Source organism: Crocodylus siamensis, chromosome 12 (genome assembly GCF_052110815.1).
Source record: "Crocodylus siamensis isolate JL-2025a chromosome 12, ASM5211081v1, whole genome shotgun sequence".
NCBI lineage: Eukaryota > Metazoa > Chordata > Crocodylia > Crocodylidae > Crocodylus > Crocodylus siamensis.
Window position 1 is genome coordinate 4,239,018 of NC_143406.1, and position 20,656 is coordinate 4,259,673.

The 20,656-nt window shown below is 42.2% G+C and overlaps 2 protein-coding genes across 11 annotated transcripts in view; both read right to left on the minus strand.

Annotated features, from left to right (window-relative positions):
- The window catches only part of TMCO4 (transmembrane and coiled-coil domains 4), a 67,493-nt gene extending 61,059 nt beyond the window's left edge, over positions 1 to 6,434 (minus strand). The window contains exons 1-2 of one of the 2 annotated variants that reach the window (XM_090024308.1): positions 6,296 to 6,434; positions 283 to 467 (exon numbers count right to left, since the gene is read on the minus strand). In XM_090024308.1, coding sequence (XP_089880434.1) covers positions 283 to 461 — 179 coding nt within the window. In that variant the 5' untranslated portion in view covers positions 462 to 467; positions 6,296 to 6,434. Of the gene's footprint in view, positions 1 to 282; positions 468 to 1,465; positions 6,254 to 6,295 lie in introns of those variants that run through there. The other variant, XM_090024309.1, reaches the window with a different exon arrangement.
- A 5,367-nt stretch (positions 6,435 to 11,801) lies between these two features.
- Positions 11,802 to 20,655, minus strand: RNF186 (ring finger protein 186). 9 transcript variants are annotated; one of them, XM_090023883.1, is made up of 3 exons: positions 16,375 to 20,487; positions 15,148 to 15,273; positions 11,802 to 13,750 (listed from the first exon to the last, which is right to left on the minus strand). In XM_090023883.1, the coding sequence occupies exon 3, from the start codon at positions 13,665 to 13,667 to the stop codon at positions 12,798 to 12,800; it is 870 nt and encodes a 289-aa protein (XP_089880009.1). In that variant the 5' UTR covers positions 13,668 to 13,750; positions 15,148 to 15,273; positions 16,375 to 20,487; the 3' UTR covers positions 11,802 to 12,797. The 9 variants fall into 9 exon arrangements, with proteins under 9 accessions (XP_089880009.1, XP_089880007.1, XP_089880005.1 ...); XM_090023881.1 differs by adding an exon at positions 20,552 to 20,655 and having other exon boundaries at positions 11,803 to 15,273; positions 16,375 to 16,627; XM_090023879.1 differs by adding an exon at positions 20,552 to 20,634 and having other exon boundaries at positions 11,803 to 15,273; positions 16,375 to 17,221.
- Position 20,656: the final 1 nt, after the last annotated feature.

Genomic DNA, 20,656 nt, shown 5'->3' on the forward strand with positions numbered 1-20,656 from the left:
GAAAAAGAACCCGATCCTGTTAAGGCTCTCAGCTACCATTAACTTGAGTACATGGAAGGATGAGACCCCAAACCTATGATTATGTCATAATCTATGGACTATGTCATAAACTATGGACTTTCTACGTGGCTGTTAGGAACAGAGCCTCTGGCAGCCGGTAGTACCTACTTAGCACTCTTTTTCTATCTAATCTAATCTACCCTGTGCACAGCTTTCATCTGACGACAGAATCTCTGAGCTACTGCCTCCATCATCTTTCTTTCTGTTACAAAATAGATTTACCTTTGCTCTTTTTCAGGAAACAAGTAAGCCAGGGATACCCCGCAGAGGGCTGCATATGCAAACCTTCCTGGTTCCCCCAACTGTTTGCCCACAAGATCACATGGCTCTTTGTCAGCTCCCTGTTCTGCTGCACCATTTTCTTTCCAAGCCCATCTGCTCCGCTTCTGTTCTGCAGCCATTCTCACCTGTGATTTCAAATAAAGAAAAGCCATTGGAAATGCGTGAGAAAAGTGACATGTGGATTTTCTTTCTTGGTGATCACACTTCCTAGCTGTAGACTTGATTGAGTGTGTGGAGGTCAGCCTTGTGTGCTTGAGGTTGTGATTAAAACATATACTAAGAGCCGGTATCAAGCTTACCTTGTCTTCACTGTCAACAGTTCTCAAGCATTCCCATAATATGATAATTATTGACACTTTACACAGCAAATGAGAAATGCACTTCAAGCTGCGAAGATTTGGGGCTCATTTTAAGCTGAAGCAGCATATGTTTCACACATATTTACCATGAAATTAAGATGTTGCACAGAAGCCCTGCCACCTGTCACAGTGGCTAGTTTACTGCATTCTGCAAAATGTCCCCTTCAACTTCAAAATCAAATCACCCCTTTGCTTGTGCTGCTAACAGCATTTGAAGACAAATTCAGCTCAGAAGCAGCCTCTGATTAAAAGTATTTCTTATATCCTGCTTCCTCTGCTCTGCTCACAGCTCCTGTCATCGCTACCATTGCATTCCCTGTCCACTCCCTGAAGCACTTTCTTTTATATCACTGGGCACATCTACACAAGACGCTAACACTGCAGTAGAGTAATTCTATTGCGCATTAGTGCAACTGGCAAAAGCCGTGCTAATGCGCAGTAGAATTCATCTGCGCTTATGTACATTACGGTGCATTAAGTACTAAACAATGCACCATAATTATGGTAGGCAAGGTTCTTTGGGTAGACTGCAACTGAATAGGGTCCAGAGACAAAACCCTAGTGGAAATCCCATCACTTTGCCCACTGCAGCAGCTGAGGGGAGAGGATGGTTGTTGCTCATCTTTGCTTGTGCTTTTCTTCACATTCCTACCTGGTGATATATAGAAGCCCGGCTAACTGAATGTATAAAGCAGGGACGCACATGCATTCACTGGGAGCAAACGAATGATCCTCCCAGAGGAGATTCAATGCATCATACATACTATTTCACCCACTTCCGGGAGAGAGATGGAGACTTTTTTTTCTGGATGTTTCTTCTGGTTTTGTTTGTTTTCTCTTTTTTACAACCGGTGATACTCATGTGTCAATGATGCAGTCTAATCTTTATTTGTTGCTATTGGAAACAATATAAGCAAGGGTAGGAATGAAACCACAACAAATGTCTTTTATGTAACTTTATTCAATAAAATTCAACAAACACATCATGAAAGGTGCCGTTCTGATTCTTGTACCACGTACCTAGCCTTAGGTTAGAAGATTTTAAGGTTGTAAGAAGCCCTGAGCTCCCTTCTGAAAACCTGAGCTTTGCAGTATTATAGCCCATACTCTCTAACATGGGTCCCTAAATTTGGGTGCCTAAGTCTATACAGAGAGCTAGAAAAACGGGTTGGATTTTCATTGATACCGTACCACAAATATTAAAATCTGGTTTAGTCAAATTCCATATATCAGCTTAGCAGACAGAGGGGCCTACCCTGCTGCTTACTGAGGGGGAATTAAGCACAGTACCTCTAAAAATCATCTGCCAAGTCTGAAACTTCTCAACCAGAGCACCTTCCCACCGACTCCAATGAGAATAAAACAGTCCTACAGATAGGGTGTTATTTTTGTCTGGCTACACAAGAATTCATGTTCCTGTCTCCAGCAATGGGACCTAGCAGTCTAATAATGTATTTCCATAATCTGAACTGACACTTGAAAGAATTTTTTATCACCTCTAGTTCTTATTTTTTCATACAAAGCCCTTTGTAGTGCTGGAAGGTGATATATTTTATACAGCAATTTCAGCAAGCCTATTTAAAAGGCCTGTCTTTCATTATAGCTCCACAGCTGTATAATACAAGAATGCTTTCTTCAGGTGGCAGAACAACTGTAAGCATAATGACATTATATTTGCCCTGATGTAGGATATAAATGCTCAGAACCATGAAGCAGCCAAGTTGGTTAAATCTTTGCAAACCTCAACTGCACCTGAGCCATCTTGCTGACTTCGGCTGGATTGCTGCGCTGATGTAAATAAAGGCATTGTGTAGCCTTTATTTTGAGAAAAGAGACTCAAAAACTAAGAGAAGCAACTGACTGAGAAAATGGACAGTCTTGTATCTTTCCAAAGGGCTCAGTACTATCTCTCAATCAGTATTGTTGCAAGCTGAGAACCTTCTTATACCTGTACAAATCATGGAAGACATGGGGTTTGTTCCCTAAAGCATATTTTTAAAGTAGATTGTATGTTGCCACAACTAATTTCAAAGCAACACAGAATCCTGTTAGAGTGCTGTGCATTCAGTGTGAAGCAAGGGTTGAGAATCCTCCTGTCTGTGTCATTTGGAAATACAGAGCGGTTAAAAAAACAAAAAAGTCATCTAATTTTTGCAAGAGTTACTGGATGTATTCAGTTTAATCCTAAAGTTTTATTATGCAGAAATCAAAGTTTTGGGGAGAAGCATCATAAGTAGAAAGGAGATGCATAATTAAACTATGGAGGAGGGAATGTGTCCATTCATCATCATCATAAGGAATTGGCCAGGTTTGCTTGTAGTCCATCAGAAGGATGAGTGCTGCTAACACCAATTGATTGTTTCATGATATTATGAGTTCTTCTTAAAGACCCAGCAGCAGAAACTTAGAAACTGCATAAGAACCCCACCTTTCATTTAAAAGGGGAAAAAAATGTTTCTAGGCTTTAAGGCTGTGGAGATAAGGCCTTTTATTCTTTCACAGTAAGAAAGGGCCAGCGTAGGACTAATGTGCTGCTCAAAATAAGGATCAAGTGGGATTTCGGATCAAGGGGGATTTCAGTGCCATTTTAAGCAAGATTTTATCGTTGTGACAGGGACCCTAATCATCTCCTCTGCTATATGAAAGGCCAGATAACCCTACCTGTAAATCCTGCATCAAGCCTCTAATGCCGTGTTTGAGCTAGAGCTAATATTTTAGAAAGGCACCCTTGATTTAAATACTTCTGGTGATACAGAAGTCATCACATCCCTTGGTAAACTGCTTCCGAGATTAAAAGCCCATTTCAATGTCTCTAGCTTCATCTCTGAGCACACCCTTCTCTGCTCATGAGCGAATGTCACTTTTGAAGCCACATTAAAGAAAACCGGCTTCTATATCTAAGTGCAACACAATTTAATTTACTCATGGGCTATGCTGTTTATAACAGCATTTTCCAGGTAGCTCTGACTAAGCTTTGTGAATCACCCAAATGTAAATGTTGATTTAGATATCCTGTTTGTTAATACTAACTATTTTAAAGAGAAGCAAAGCTAGGACAGAGCTTCTTTGGCTTGGAAACAGGTGACATACATAACCCAGCTCAGAAAAGCTGCAAACCCAGTGCCTTCCATGATGGGTAGAGCAGTAAGGAAGGCTCTGGACTTGCAACCAATAATAACTGTCCGAGAGAAGTTAATCTGAGGAGGGACTTACAAAGGAGAGGGGATGCCCAGTGGTTTATGATAGCTTATCTATCAACTTTGGTTCATTTGAAGCTCTTGCTACACATCACGTATATTAAGCACTTGACTAGTTAGTCATGCAATACATTATACACCAGCCACACATGCCAAGTGAGAATGGCCACACATGCAAGGTAAGTGTCACACAATTATCTGGCTAAGCATGCTGTAAGTTTAGACAGGCCACACATTCAAAAGTAAGACCAGCCACACATGCAAATTAACAAGTAACTGGTTAAGTGTGTTGTAAATGTAGACTGGCCACACATGCAAGCATCATGCAACATAAACTGGTTAATCATCAATACATTTAGATGGGCCACACGTGCAAAAAAAGACCAGTCACATGCACAAACTAGGACACAAGTAACTGGTTAAGCATGCAATACATTTAGGTGGCCCATGTATGCAAAGACTGGCTGTACATGTAAAGTAAGCCTCACACAATTAACCAGTCAAACACACAATAAATGTAGAGAGGCTACATGTGCAAAGTAAGACCTGCCAGACTGGCAAAATAAGTATCTTACAATTAACTGTTCAATACATTTTGAAAGGCCACACGTTCCAGGTCTCAAGCCACTAACTAGTCAAGGCCACAAGAAATTTAGACCAGCACAGGGGCAAAGTAAGTCTCTCTCCATTAACTGACTAAGTATACAAAACATTTGCACATGCCACACATGCAAAGGACAGGACAAGGAGCAATGGTCTCAAGTTGCAGCAAGGGAAGTTGAGGTTAGATATTAGGAAGAATTTTCTGACTGGGAGGGTAGTAAAACACTGGAACAGGCTGCCCAGGGAGGTGGTGCAGTCTCCATCCTTGGAGGTTTTCAAGACCCAGCTAGACAAAGCCTTGTCTAGGATGACCTAGTTGGGGATGATCCTGCTTTGAGCAGGGGGTTGGACTAGATACAGTGATGCCAACCCTCATGACTTTTGGCATTATTCTTAAAGTCTGTGCTTCAGGAATGTGAAAAACAGCTTTTTTTATATATATATATAATTTTTCTTTTATATGTTTTCCAAGGCAATGAAAAACTTAGCTCTTTCTTTCATATATCTATCTATACACAGCAGTCCTTGACTTACGTTTCACCCTTCGTAAATTGACACCCTGCTGTAACTTTCTGACATCAGTTTCGACTTTACAACGCTTTATCTGACACCACGTCACGCCAGCAAACAAGTTCACTGCATCGCCCATCTCCCTGGAGAACATCTGTCCAAACTTCCTCAGACACTTTTTATTTAAGAAACCAGACAAAACTCCAGAAGAACCTGCCACTGAGACTCCTGAGAAGACTCCAGCTGAGAGCCCTTCAAAAGGTCCAAAGTCACCTCAAAGAGGTCCTTCTAAATCAATAAGATTGCTATTTACAATATGAATACATCAATGTAGCTATATTGCTCATCTATAATTGACTGAGTACAAAATTCCAGGTTATTTTTGGTGAAAATAGGGCACCGGGCTTGGCTCAGGAACCAACCCTCCATTTATAACATTGTTTCCTATGGGAAAATTGGTTCCAAGTGATGATGTTTCGACTGAAGAGGCAGCTGTCAGGAACCAGTTGTGTTGTACACCCGAGGACATGGCTGTCTGGAGCCAATTGCATCGTACATCTGACATTAAATTTAATTAAAATTAAATCTCTTACTCCAGAAATTAAACCTTTTATTCCAGAGGCCTACGTGCACTTCATAGCAATATAAAGATGAAGGGCTGTTCAGCAAATGCTTCGCTCGAGTCAATGTGGCAACGACACATAAACCATGAAGTAAAGGTGACGATGACAAAAGATTATAACCGTTTAAAAAAAAAATCAAATTGATCTTCCATAGTGAAACCCAGGTTCGCTAGTCTATCTATCGATCTATGTCTATAGATATGTTGAGATAGATCGATAGATAGACAGACTAGTGAACCTGTGTTTCGCTGCAGAAGACATCTATAGATACAGATCTATATAGTTACACAGATTGATATAAAATAAAGGGCTACGTTTTTCAAGTCCCGAAAGCAGTGCAGCGTTCAAGAACACCCCAAAACCGTGGCGCCGTAGATGCGACCTCCAACTCCCGTTTTCCATGATGTCCACGGCAGTAAACGCCAGCCCCAGCCCGAAAGGAGCCGACCAGCTCCACAGTGAGTGCTAGGACAGGCCCGGGGAGCTGTTCCCTGCCCCGCGCGGGGGTGCAGGCCGCAGGCGGCGGCAGTGCCTGGAGCGGGGAGGAGGGACCCGACACCCGGCGCTTCCCCCGCGGGGCTCCCCACCCGGAGGCGGAAACCTCGAGGCTGTTGGAACCCGCGCCTCAGCCCTCCCCCCGGCCCAAGCCTCCCCGTCCTACCGTGCCCGCCGCCCGCTCGACGCAGTGCGAGGCTCCGAGGCGCCGACCAGGCCCGAGTTGCGCAAAGCCCGTACCGAGCGCTATGCCCGAACGGGAGATGCGGCGCGGAGAGTGCGGGGGCTGCGCCAAGAGCGTAGGGGCAGCCGGGCAGCACCCTCACTCACTGCGGATGCTTCGGAAGGAGCCAGGGGCGAGCCCTGGCTCCCTTCAGAGATTTTAAAGAGCCTAAATCCCGTGCAGTAATTGAGCTGTCATGCCTGCATGGTGCCCAGACACATGCCCCCGAGCCAGAGCCGAGCTTTGGTCCCGCTACACCTCATGTCTACAGTGCAATGAACAGGTGCATGGCACGATACATTTAGACCGGGCGCCCAGACAATCCCACTGCAAAAAGGACTCTCCAGCTATAAAATAAAAGAGTTATAGAGTTAGTGCTTGAGAACGTGGAATTATAACTATAGCGAACTATAGTTAGTGCTTGAGAACTATAACTATATAACTATAAGCTATATTAATGCTTGAGAACTATAACTATATAACAAACTAAAAAGTTAGTGCTTGAGAACAATAACTAACTATAACTATATAACTAACTATAAAGTTGGTGCTTGAGAACACGGAACGACTCCAGAGCTGGTTTCTATCCAGCTTTTGTTCATTTTCGTTCAAATTCATTCTTTTTGGTTTTTTATGTAATTGGTATCCAAGGCCAAATTGAATTCCAAATCCAAGAGTGCAGAACCATAAGAGGCCCTACTACTCACAAAGATCCTCCACCTGCACCTGGGGCTGCAGATGTTTCCAAAACCTTTGGCGGGCATCTTACTTACAGGCCCAAGCCCAGAGACTTGGGGTTCAGATGCCCCTGGGGTTCGCTTGCCCCCAGCCATAAAGCCCTCAGAGCAAGCAAGGGAAGAGACTCCCATTTCCATAAACTGGGCTTAAAGCTGCTGTGCCTTGGTGGGTACTGAACCACACCAGAAGAGCAGTTCCCCTGCCTTCTTGGACACACATACTTGGTATTTCCCCCGCCAGGTTAAGAAGCCACTACAGTTGTCCTGAGCCTTCAAGAGGCTGCATTCATTCATTTTCTATCCAGATTTCCTGCCTAGTGCAGGGGGTTGCACCCAGAGATCTTGCAAGGTCCCTTCCAGCCCCTATTTATCTGTGAATGTGTAGCAAGACCCTTTGAGAGGGACACCCAAAGAGAATCCACCATGCCACTAGATAAGTTGGTCCAATGATTTGCTCAGAAATAAGCCTCTTGGATGTAGTCAGAATTTATTTCTGCTTTCAGCTTTTACCAGTCGGGTTTCATTAGATCTTTTTTCTGTCACTATCTGCAGAATCACTTGCACTACGTATTAGTTCCATTTCAGAATCAGATTGAGGCAAATCTGATTCACAGCTACTTGAACCATGTTCTCTTTCACTAAAGGGTGGTTTTACCAAGGAGTCTATCTGCAAGGGCAACTTATCACACTGCATCTTCTTTACTAATTGTGCTACTGACTGATTCTCCAGAAGCAAGAAATTTTGAGAAATAAAAATGAACTTAGTGGTGCATTCATTTGGTTTTGATTTGACCTGCAAGCCCATTAGGTGAATTCCTAACTTGATTTTCGGTTTGGATTATTATGTGAGTGTATTTACCCTCCTGTTTACAAATCAGTCAAACATACATGTACTCTCTCACACACTTTTTAGGGATAATCACCTGAGAAGCATTAATTGCAGCTTTGAAACTGCCAAGCTTGCCTAATATTGTATGGGCATCCATTCATTGTTACTAATGAATTTTATTAAACAATGGATATTTAGAAATGGACAATTTGCCACAGAAAAATAAAGCACTGGAAAATTTTCCGTTTTGGAATATTTTCTGCCCCACCTCTCTGTTTACCACACCTGCAAGTCCCTTATAGCGCACTCCGGTACAGACTTCCTTATTTTATATGGGAACTGTTGTCCTTGTTTCTAGATTTGTGACTTTATATTTGGCTTTGCTAAAACTCGTGTTGCCTAAATGGGCCCACCCTACCAAGCAGTCCAGATTGTGTAACTGTCTTCATGCTTCAAACATGGTAATTTCAAAAAGCAATTTTGATCAGTTGGATAAATGATTTTGCCATGAATCTTCCTTGCTAACATCAGAGCACTTGAGCTTTACTTGTACAGCTATAGGGAACAAACAGATTTTAAGCCTGAATGGACAGATAGTCCTTAAAAGTGATATTTATGTTAGATTTTAAAATTCAGAATTTGCACCATGTTGGGTAGTTATTCAACTCATCCAGTCAACTAACAGAAAGCACGTGAATGACTCTGGTTTATGTAATTACCCAATACGACACAAATTGCAAGTTGCAGATGAGCACAATAAACTGGGTATCATCTGTAGCTCAAGAAATATTCCTTGAAGAAGTCAGTAAATACATTTTAGAACTTAAAGATCTGTTGGTAGAAAATTTGAGAGCAGGGGGGAAAACACATTACTTTCTACAATTTAGTTGTTCCATTTGATTTATAGTTGTGCGTGATGCTAAAGCTATGGTATGAGCAAGCAAGAGCTCTCTCAGTCAGCTGGAAGGATTGTTGTGACTGTTTTATCTGATGTTATATATAGGAATGTTATAACAATATAAGTGTTAAAATGTGGCTGTGTTGTAATAAAAGAAAATCTACATAGTTACGGTGTGCGTAAAGTTCTATAAAGAAAACAAAGCTCCTATATTCATCTGTGCTTGAGAGGTCTGGTTTTAGATGGTTACAGAAGATGTCATGTTGTCTTACCCTACAGTAAGTCCTGTGCCGATGGCTTTGGTCAGGTACACATGCAGTCTGTGAAAGCCAGCAATCACTGTTCATATGAACCAGACCACTGCAGTCTAGAGAGGGAAATATTTGTGTGCGATTATTAGCTTTAGGAATAGAGATCCCAGATCCAATTGTTGCTGATGAAAGTTAGTGGGTGTGAAATGGATAGTTACTGAGACTGAACACGAAAGCAACAGCTTGATTTATTACAACAGAAAAACGACTGCACTGTGAAATATCCAAATCCAGAGTGGAAACTCATTGATCATTTCCAGGAATGAAACCAGTTGTCTTAATCAATTCATTAGAACAAAGTGCCAAATCTTTAACTGAAATAAATGGCATTTTGTGGATTTACCATTCAAAGATCTAGCCCAAAGGTGTCTGCAGTGTGTTTGATTTCATTTGGTGAGATTCGAAGAACAGATGCTGCAGTGACTGAGGATGCTCCAGCCTCCAGAAGTAGTTAAGAATAGAGCAGAAGAGGAAGGAATGAAAAGTAGAGAAAGAAGTAAGGTAGTGGCTATAGAAAGGAATGGAAAGAGGGGTAGGAGGGAGACAGTATAAGAAAGAGGAGAGAAGGAGGAAAAGAAGAGAGATGAATGAAAGTGAAGAGATCAAAGGATGGAGGTAGAGAACTGATGGTGGGGGTTGGAGTAGGAGGAATTTGAATTCATAGGCTCACAATTCTGTGGCTTACACAAATTACTTATACATCACTGTCAAGTCTTACTATTTCCTTAGACCCTTTTTGATGGGCTTCTAGCTTCATAAATCAGTTAGAAGATATTTATTCTGTATGTAATTTACACTTTATTATTACCACCTCAACACTTCTCTCATTAATAACCTCTCTGTCTATCAGGCTAAAGTCTGTCGCCTAATCACTATGCTAATTCAGAAGCCATATAGATGGGACAAGCAAGGAGTTCTTAGGCATTCTAATTAGGAAGAGCTGAACTTTTCCTAGAAGGAGAAGAATTGATAAAACATATGCAGGAGAATCCCTTTATCATATATAGTGTGAAGAGATTAAATGATTCTATATGTTCCCTAAAAACTTATTCACTGTTGCAAAGGTTCATATTGGGGCTTATCTCTCTGTTAAATGAAAATCATCAGCTGTTATAAGATGAGTCTAATTTCTAGGACCCACTACAACTCTCACTGAAATTAGTGGAAAGACTCCCATTGATTTCAGTGGGCTTTCAACAGGCTTATTTGACAGTCTTTTCAAGGACTGGAGAGATATTGTAACCAAACTACTTTCTTACTCCAGTCAGACTTGAAGTGGACTGACAAGCCAGCGGTAGGAAAGATTGCATTGTCATTGCCTATGAACCTGTTCTGTGGATTGATCCAGAATATCATACTTTATGCCTACGAGCTAGATACCATTCAGTCTCCCATCACTCTCAGTGCACTCCTCCAAGTAGGCTAAAATATTTCTATCCTAGTATCCAGTCCATCTCTGAACTGTGCATGGAGACCATCTCTGTGTGCTTGTAGCCCATACAATTCATTTCCTCACCTTTATTACATGCTGTCTCAACACCACATTGCTGGATACTCTATCACCCTTGTGAAGGCAAGGGAAGTCTGGTAAGCCAGACTTTATTTCCCTGGGAGATATTACCTGATGGTACATGTCTGGCATGATCCCCGTGTGCCCACACCTGTCTTTTCTGTGGTGAGAGGGAGGCCCTGACACTTGTCCACCTCTAGTTCTCCAGGTGGTAGTCCCTCTTTCTGGTACCAGCCAACATGGCCATGCACTTGTCCAGGAAGAAGCAGCTCTACATGAGGATCTATGTGACTATAAGGCCCACTCATGATCCCATACACAGTTCCTCTGGGTGGCGTCTCATGAGTCTACGTACTCCTTCGCAAAGAGTAGGTGCTGCCTAGAGTTTTCTTTTCAGTGTCCCAACCTTCATTTGAAACCTCATACTCCCATTCTTGTTTTCTCATTTCTTGTTCCCCATGTTTAGGTGACTCCTGGCTCTGTGATCCTTCCCATTAGATGAGGCAGACATTTATCTTAGCGTGATCTGCTCACCCTTCCAGGATTTTAAATAAATTCATAGGTATGAAAAATTCTATGGCTAACTTTTGTGAGAACAGGCAGATTGCCCTGCTATATACGATACTGGGAGCTTGTATTTTGCAAAGACTTTATATTCCGAGTAAAAAAAACCATTCATTTCTTAACCCTAAAAATAGTCCTTGCAAAAATGCAGCCTTTACAAGGTCAATATCTACTCAAGAGAGCAAGACCGTCTACGTTCATCAACTTAAGTTTCAGTTCTTATCAGTATTTTGACTTGAACAAATACAAATATTTAACCATGGGTCTGATGGAAAGCCTGTTGAAATCACTAGTAGTTGTTCGAAAGAAAATATAACTGGTTAGTGAAATATTTAGTTTCCTCAGTTTCATACTGATCAATAGTTTTAGCTGGGCTATATTTTCTTATCAGAACAATTATCATTAACTCCAGACCAACCAAGTCCTCTCAGCTTTAATTACTGATTCTAGTTCACTGTCTCCTTCAAGTGCTTTATCAGCTACAGTTCCTGTCAGTAGGGAAGCTCTGACATGTTTTGACAGCTAATGTCAGTATAAAACTCAATGAGACAAAAAAGTCAAAGAGCAATTAATGTTATTAAACTTTAATGGGCATATTGCACAAAGAAATACCGTGTGGTATTTTTTAGTGATTAACAAGTCCCTTCTCTTTTATCCCTGTGTAACTAACTGTGGATAGCTTAGGGAGAAGTGTCATATTCTAGGCTTCCTGTGAAGAGGGCAAGAACACAGAAAAGGGAAAGAGGCAATGCATAAGAATAACCAGGGAGAGAATTTCATATTGTGGTTATTGTTCAAGTGAGTGAATCAGTTGGTAAAGTACACAGGAGAAGATTGCATGTCGAGGGGTTTCAACTTTTTAACAAGTAGCAGATCCTTTCACTTCAAAAACAACAGTTTCAATTCAGCCCAATTCCTTTGTGGTCGATTGCTTTTTGGTGAGTTATATGAAAAAATGTTGATTTCAATCTGGTTAGACATCCAGCTCACAAAAACCACTGTTTGGAACCTCTCTCAGAAGATGACCAAAGAGTAAAAGGGCAGGCAGATGAAATCACCTTCTCTACCCCAGAGGCACAAATTGTACCCAACAGATGCAATTAGTTAAAAACCAGGCTCAGCATCAAAAGCATTGCATTTCTGGCTGGTTTGGGCTTTGTATTAAGGCAAACAAATACGCACAAGCTAAGGAGAGGCTCAAACACGGGGGCAGACGTTGGCCAGGTTTGCCCAGGATGCCAGCTGGCTAATATTGCAGGTAATAAACATTCTGAATTATTGGTCAAAAATCAATGTGAACTTGAACAAACACAGAGCAATACAACAAAACGAGCACTTGGGTATAAGTCTTAAGAAAAAGCTTTACTCCTTTTTTTCCCCCCTCACATATAAAATACAAATATACAGATAACAACATTTAGCAATACTGTATTGTTGTTATTTGTTACCCCTTCCTGAAGTACAAAACTTTAGCCAGGAGTTTGGAATTTACTACAAGAGCAATGGTTCCCAAAGTTTCTATATGCTTATGACTGCCCAACGTTTTCCATTTGGACATCTGCAGCTAATACCAGTCCACTGCATATGCCAGTCCTTTCAGGCAATAGAAATGATGTGGCTCTCTTTCTTATGGCACAAAGAGAGTGAACCTCTGTCGCAGGTGCAGCTGAAGCTAGGGTTACAGCAAAGTATCAAACTCATGATCAGCCCTAAAGTAAGCACAAAGCAGAGGACCCATTTCACCAGTCCAGCATACGTAAAGGGAAGAACGATTATAATAAGGATCACCACAAGCAGCAAAAGCAGCACAAGTCTCTGGATAGCCAATCTGTTGCTACTAGCAATATGTTCATCAGTATGGAGAGCGGCATGGCTAGACTGGGTCCCACTAATGTTGTCCAACTCTTTGGGAGAGAGCTGCATCTCAGTGTTCGTATCAGGGCTTTCCAAACGGCTTAGAATGTCTTCTTTATCATGGAGGGTGCAGATAAGCCCTCCAAATACCACAGTGACTTTTCGGCACAGAGGGCAAGTAATTATCCAGGTTCTGTCTTCACTCCTAACAATGAGCTTGAGGCATACGGCACAGAAGGCATGCTGGCAAGCCAGGAGCTTGGGTACCCGGTAAATATTGTACCTATTGCAGCAGATTAGACAGTCCATGTCTGCAATCGATGCTTTGGATGAACGACGATAGTCTGCATTTGACACTAAGAATTTAGAGGTGTCTGGAGTATCCATTGCTGTGGCTGGAGGTTTAATAGAGGATGGACAGTCCATTTCTGCTTCTGGCGATTCAGTGGCATGTGGACTGTCTAGTTTTGTGTCTGACGGTGAAAAGGACCCTAGTCCTTCCATTTCAGCAGCATGTTCTTCAGTGGGTGCCAGTCTGCCCACTTCTGCAAGCATGGGTCCAAGAGAGTTTGATTCAGTTTCAAAGTGTAGCTTGTTAGTTGGTCCCTCCATGGAGAGAGATCTTGATGCAATTTTGCTTTGCTCAGTTAAAGAGTTTGCTGATTCTCCGGCTCCTTTTATATGGTGCTTTATTCCTGTTACAGATGTGATTGACTGGTGACAGTTGGCTTAAGCACAATGTACTCTGTGACAGTAATGACGTTTTTCGGAGACAAGTTACTGATTAACACAGATCTTTAACAACTAAGATAGTTTATAATTCTCGATAACATCAGTGAGCAATCCACCCCAGAAGCAACTCTTATGGCCTTAGCAAATTGAAACTACAAGTCCAGCTCTGGTAGTCAGACTGGGATAATAGCACTATCATCATCACAACGTTAGCACATAGTTTGAGGACAGCTTCAGCTAATCCCCAAATATGACTGTGCTGGAACAAGACAGAGATGAAGGATTTTTGTGTTGACTGATGGCATTGTTAGTGACAACAGACATGGAAGTTTTGAGGACAAAGCCTGAGATTGGAAGTCAAGAAAATTAGGTGCTAATTCCACCTCTTACAGTAACAGGCTGTGTGGCCATAGTAAGTTGCTTGGCTTCTCTATACCTTAGTTTCTCCATCTGCAAAATTGAGGTAAAGACCACTTATTAAACATACCTCTCTAAAGGTCTCTGAGGCCCTCATATGAATGCTATCATACAACTGAAAAATGTTATGGTTAGGACATATGTCATCAGAGGAAAAGTATCTTTTTCACCCTCTGTGAGTTCATAAAGCTACAAGGCAGAGTCCCCTCCCTCCACTTACGAAAACAATTGCATTTGCACAGCAGTGCATCATAGCCAGCTGTGAGCTCTCTGGGAAGAGACTGGTGTTTCTTTGGCATTGCTCAGCTAGTGGAAAACTCAGGACATGAATACATGAAGAAGTTCCCTTGCAATAAGGGAAGGGAGTGAAATCTGCAGTGTGTTAGCTGTTCTATGATAACTGCCCATATATATGTTCTTATGCTACGGTAAGGGAAAGCTGATCCCTGATAGCTTAGCCCTCAATGAAGGTTATCTTTCATTTTTAGTGAGGTAACAGCTGGCACACCAGCAGTTGTGGTTGGAGTAGCTGGTGCACTGTAAACTCCTACCCTAGATTAGCTTGGGTGACTGGTTCAGATGCCCATACTCTCTGTGTACAACTATAGATCAGCATAACGAATGAGATTCACTACTAAGCCACAGTGAAAAATACCCAACATTGATTTCCCATCTTTTTATATGGGCTCCATCAGTCTAAAACCTCTCTAGTATTTAACAAATTTCCTGGTACTATCCATGGGAGGCAAGGAAATCTTTTGAAGTTCTCCTTTTTACAGATGGGGAAAACAGTGCACAGGGAGATGAAATGCTGACCAAGGTTCATACAAGGAGTCTAGCATAGCTTGGAAATAAGCCCACTAACTGACTCCTTGATCCATGTCTTAACCAAGAGACCATACTCCCTCTTTCTTGGGGGTCAGCAGAAACAGCTTGTACTCACAAGTGTATCCTTCTCTTGGGCTATTGACGCAGCTCTCCCCATACATAAGTCTCTTGAACTGAAACATTCTTCCTCTGAAATTCTTTCTGCATGCTTTTGGTAAAATACAGAAAACTCAGGAAGAAGCTGGGAAAAAGTGAGGAAGGAAGGGAAGGTTCAGTAACCCTGGGAGACCAAATGAGGTCAGAATTACATATAGAAAACACACTGTACAAAGCCTGTATCCTTAAGTGTACCCAAGTGTTCTGACTCCCCAGCTACTGTGTTTCAACACCTCCCTCCTACAGAGAAGCAGTAGGGAGCAAAGAGGAGCATATGAAACTGGAATGAGGTAAGACAGTTTCCGGCAGGGAGCCAAGGCAGGTGAGTGAGGGTGAGTTGAGGTTGGTGTCCTTTGCTGAGGAAGAGTAGGAGTTTTCCTGTAAGCTAGTAGGCTACAGAATTGCATCTTGGAGATCCTTTTCTGCTCCTGTGGTCAAAGGGTTCAGTAATTCTCATTTGCACGTAAAAGTAGAGGCTTGTTTCTCCACCTGTGTAAGTCAGGAGCAACTCCATTTAGCTGGAGGAGTGATTTTGTTGTAGAGCTGGTTTCTGAATCTGCATGGTCTCAGAGAACAGAGGAAATAAGTCCTCTGAGCCACAGTGGAAAACACCAGACTCCTGACATTTGCCAGGAACTGGGGACAGAAAAGTGATACAGAAAAGAAACTACATCCCACCACTGGGACATTTTAATACATCAAGGTCATCCAGAGGCAAGTAGCCTGCTAAACTTGGATTATCCTTTAGCTCACTGTTCCCAGTTGAGTTCGCAGGGAGAAACAAAGAAATGAAGTGAAAGCCTAGACCTGTGATTATTTAAAAAACAGAAACTCTGAAGTGGGATGGGTTGCCCATCCATGTCCTATTTTGAAACACACGCTGGGAAAAAAAGAAACCCTACCCAAAATCCTTCCTCCCAAGCAAATCCAGCATGCCAACTACTCTTCTCTTACCATTTGTTAGCTTTTGGCAGTGTGTGGTTTACTATACTGTTCCCTCAGCTTTCCAGAGCCATGCAGTGCCTATATATCTTGGTGGCAAAAACCCACCTTTTCTATAAAACCTTGGGTAAATTAATTACTGCTACAGTAAGTGGGTGCCTGTTTCTGATTCACTAATATTCCTTTTCCACTGGACACACTCTAAAACAGAAAAATTAGTGAGTTCTCCATGCTCCATACTTACACTCTGATGCAGACTCCATGTACGGGCAAGGGAGGTACAAGACTCCTTAAGCTCTCCGAAGGGCTAACAAGATCCTGACTCCTGGTGTACAAGAAGGCACAGCATGTCTACTAACTCCCCACTCCAGGACTAACTAGCTGGCAGTGGACTGGAAGCGTGAAGCATTGGTTCTACTTCCCAAGCACATCAACTGAGATGGAAGAGGAGCTTCATACTTCACTGATGACACAGACCAGCAGCAAGTTATAACTTCCTGGAACAAGACAGAAGCAGGGAGGACATTACGATTCAGAAGGGATCAATGCTTCCGTCAGGGGTGCAGAGCTACCGCTGGCTCATGGCTATGTCTAATGTACTAATTCCAATGTGCCGGATCCCAAAGAGCACCTTGTCTTGGTTCTTATTATGACTGGGCTTTGAAAGCCCAGGAATTTGTTACACTGACAGGGAAGAAAAGAGTGCTGATGATAGAACTCAGAACAGAAATAAGGTCACAAGCTGTCAGACTCCTATTAAACATGTCCTTGTAACAGATATTCCCAAAATTTCTTTGGCCTGCTAAATAGGAGCTGAAAATCCATAAAGACACAATCACAAGTGGCAACCTTATTTTGCTGCTATTCCTGCACTGCGCTGGGAATGGAAGACTGCACTTTTGAGGTGCAAATGCTAGCTCGTTTCAAGGGAACTCTTAATTCCCCCACTTCAATTACCTCTTCCCAACTTCGAGTGTTTTCTTAGGGTCCATCAGACAACTCCAACTTATGTTAGACAAAGAGAACCAGAAATCAATCAGGTGCAGACTCAGCTGGAAGGCATCAGTCCAGAAAATCTCAGACAATTCCTGCTAAAGTCCACATAGGTCTAATATGAAAACAAGGCAATAAATAAAGTACAGAGTTCAAGGGTGATAAATAGATGGAATGATTGAATTATTAATTTGGGAACAGCACTGACTTGCACAAGTCGTGGATAGCCAGATGCTGTTTGAATCGATAGCCTCCAGGTTTGAAAGCAGCAGAAAAGCTGATCGCTACAGTTTCTGATCATGCTTTGTTGGGATACCAAGCAGATGATGGATGAAGGTCCCTCCTTTATATATTATACCTCTATACTTCTACATACATGTAGATAGGGAGACACGCACATGCTCTTTGTCTACAGCTCCTCCCACCTGTTATAACCCAAAGACCATATCAATACCATTTTGCTTCCATAGGAGGAAGCCTAAAATACAGGTCATGAACTACCAATCCATCTTTGGCACCAGCCTAAAATGTTGCACCCTGAATCCACTATCTAGCCTTGTTTAAGGTGGAGCTATTGGTAATGGTAGTGGTCTAGCAAGTAGTGGCCACTGACAGGCCAAAGGATTATGCTTTCAAATCCCATATCACTATTCTCCATATTGTGCACTAGTGTACATAACAACATCAAACTCTGCAGTAGCCTTAATATAATCTATACTATAATGGGGCTATTCAACAGATTTCTATCATATGTCTTTGTAATATAATGCTTGGTCTCCAGGATCAGGAATTAAAGTGCAGAAAGTCTGTCTACTGGATAAGAAAATGGTCGATCCATTTTCAGCTATGAAAAGCATAAAGGAACCAGAAACACTAAGCCTGCCATTTAATTATTCCTGAGATAGAAAAAGTAAAAAGGGGAAAAGAAACAAAGCAGAAGGGAGAAAGAAGGGGACAGAAGAATCAAACAGGTATCTGGGGATCTGACCTTCATGCCACTGAAAACAATCTTTCCTTTGACTTCAGCTGAGTCCCATGGAGAACATGGAGTTAAGCAGAGGATTATTTGGAGAGATGAAAAGTAGTTAATGGGCCAAATACAGAAGAAGGAGGAGAAAGAGCTAGAAAAGAAGGGGAAAGCAAGAAAGCATGAAAAAGAGATTCAGCTGAAGTGCTTTATATGAAAGAAAGTCCCTCCAGAACTAAACAGAAAAAATAGCAACATTTTTGTGACCTCCCCAGCCAATGCATTTTGGGGACTGGACTCAGACAGATTCAGCCGCCCGTTCTGTTCTTGTGTTTTTCTCATTCTCTGTGTGCAGCACTAAAGGCTGCACAGCAGCCATAAATGCTTCCTGGGGAATTCTGCTGAGAATGGCACAGCATGGTAGGGAAGACTGTCTATCAAAATTATACCTTTATCGCCCACAGTTCTTAACATGGATTATAAAAGCTCTGGGCACACCATAAAAAAAAGATTGATACATTCTCCGCTTTGTGGTTTGAATGACTGTACAGTTAAAGGTAACCTGCAGAGAGCTTGATGTCAAACTGCAGAAAGCCTTTTTTTAAAATCAAACCCCCTTCCTACAGGAGGTGGCTTCCTGGAGTGATGTCTTTCTGGGGAAGCAAAAGACAGCCATCCACTGTGACCTTTGGGATTCTTGCCCAGTTCCTCATTATGGGAGAAGGTTTTAGCACATAGATGGTGCTTATGGAAATGATCCGTTTCCCTGAAAAGGATCACAATAGCAAATGGCCCACCGTTAAATGCAGCCTCTCATCTTTTATTATCAAGGCTCTTACTGATGCACCCTCTTCATGAGCTTTCCTGAAAGGGTAGCATTTTCAGAGATAGCCCTACCTATCTGTAACCCTCAAAGTGAGAAAATGTATACGGACTCAGGCAAGTGACAAATGTTTGTAGAGAAGGGGAAAAGCACAGCTTGACACTTGGGTAGGAGAATGGGGTGCTGCTTAGGTAGTCTATGAGGGGAAGAATACCAGCTAGCTGAGATAGCTTCCTTTATAGGGAAGCTTAACAGGGATAAGACCACAGCATCAAAACAAAGTAGTTTGCTGGGAAGCAAGTCTCCTTGAGAGCCCTTCCAAATGAATGTGTGCGGCGGAGTTTAACATTAAAACAAAAATTGCCCAGAGCCAGCAATACATAGCAGGAGAAGAGGCTGCCTTCTGCAGAACATCAACTGGTTTGCTAGAAAAGGGAAGCAGGTCTCTTTTTTACAACTGCTCCGACTTGTTTTCCCAGACTCAATTACACAAATTTAAAAAAATGAACTAGATAAAATTAATTCCACCAAGGCAACAAAGCCAGGTAAATTTTGGGCTGAACATTTAGGCTTTGTATTTCATGGCATCAAACTCTAGCACTGACTCTGTATATTGCAACTAGACTGTACAGAAGACTTCCAGCTACACTTTTTTTTAACAGGGATGGGCCAGTATACATAGAAATATTTATGCTGCAAAAAGGATGCCACTGTGGGAATAATATATACTTAGACCTGTTCAGGTTTTGTGGCCCTTACTCAACATTTTTTAAACATGAGGAACAATTTCTAAAGGTGCAGTTTTGTACATATCCGATTTGTAAAATTCAAGAAATACTTTAAACACTTGCTTAACTGCTGCGCTCCATTTCTATTAACTAAAGAAGTGATACTAAGTTAAGGGCCTGATTTACAACCCCAGTAAAATCAAGCAACAGAACAAAATCACAACCAAGACAGCATTTTGCCGGTAGAAATCAAATCTCCTGTTCTGAGTTTGCTTCTCAAACCTCCAAAAAAACCCCACAAACACAAATGATCCACAATTCCAACTCTGCTTATAACTGCAATTACTTTATCTTCTCAGCACCAGTATCATGGCATCACATCAAAAACTATATTATGATGCTGCCATCTCATGGACAGTTTCATCTGAAATCTTCCTCTCATTTGAGCATTGTGAATCTGTTATTCTATCAAACTATTCTTTGTACCAATCTCACAATGGTGAAGCACACGACGACCGGCCCCTGAACTGGTTCACAGCTGCAAAGCAAGGTCTAAAGGGGAAGAGCTGCAACAACCCCCCTAAGAATAGGTATCAGAGGACATGGGCAGAGGGAGCCACAATTTTGCATTACAAATCTTTCATTAAATCCTGGCCAAGCAGAGAGACTCTTATGGACAGAGGCCCTTTTACACTCCAGAAGCCAAGAGTGATACAAGGAGACAGTAAAGTGGAATATATATATAAGGGAAAAAATATTTTAGGAATAAAGATGAGAACTGGCACCTTCCTCTGCCAACTCCCCTCAACATCAACTCATCACACCTTCTCCCTCCTCTACTCATGCCTCCCAGGCCCAGTCTCTTCTATCCCATCCCCCTTCTTCCCCCTCCTCCCTCACATCTCCCTACCTGCCTCCCCCTCCTCTCCTCGCTGCAGCCTTCTCATCCCCCCACCCCTCCATGGGCATGGCTGACCGACGGCCGCTCTTGCCCCTCTTGGGCATCTCTATGGTC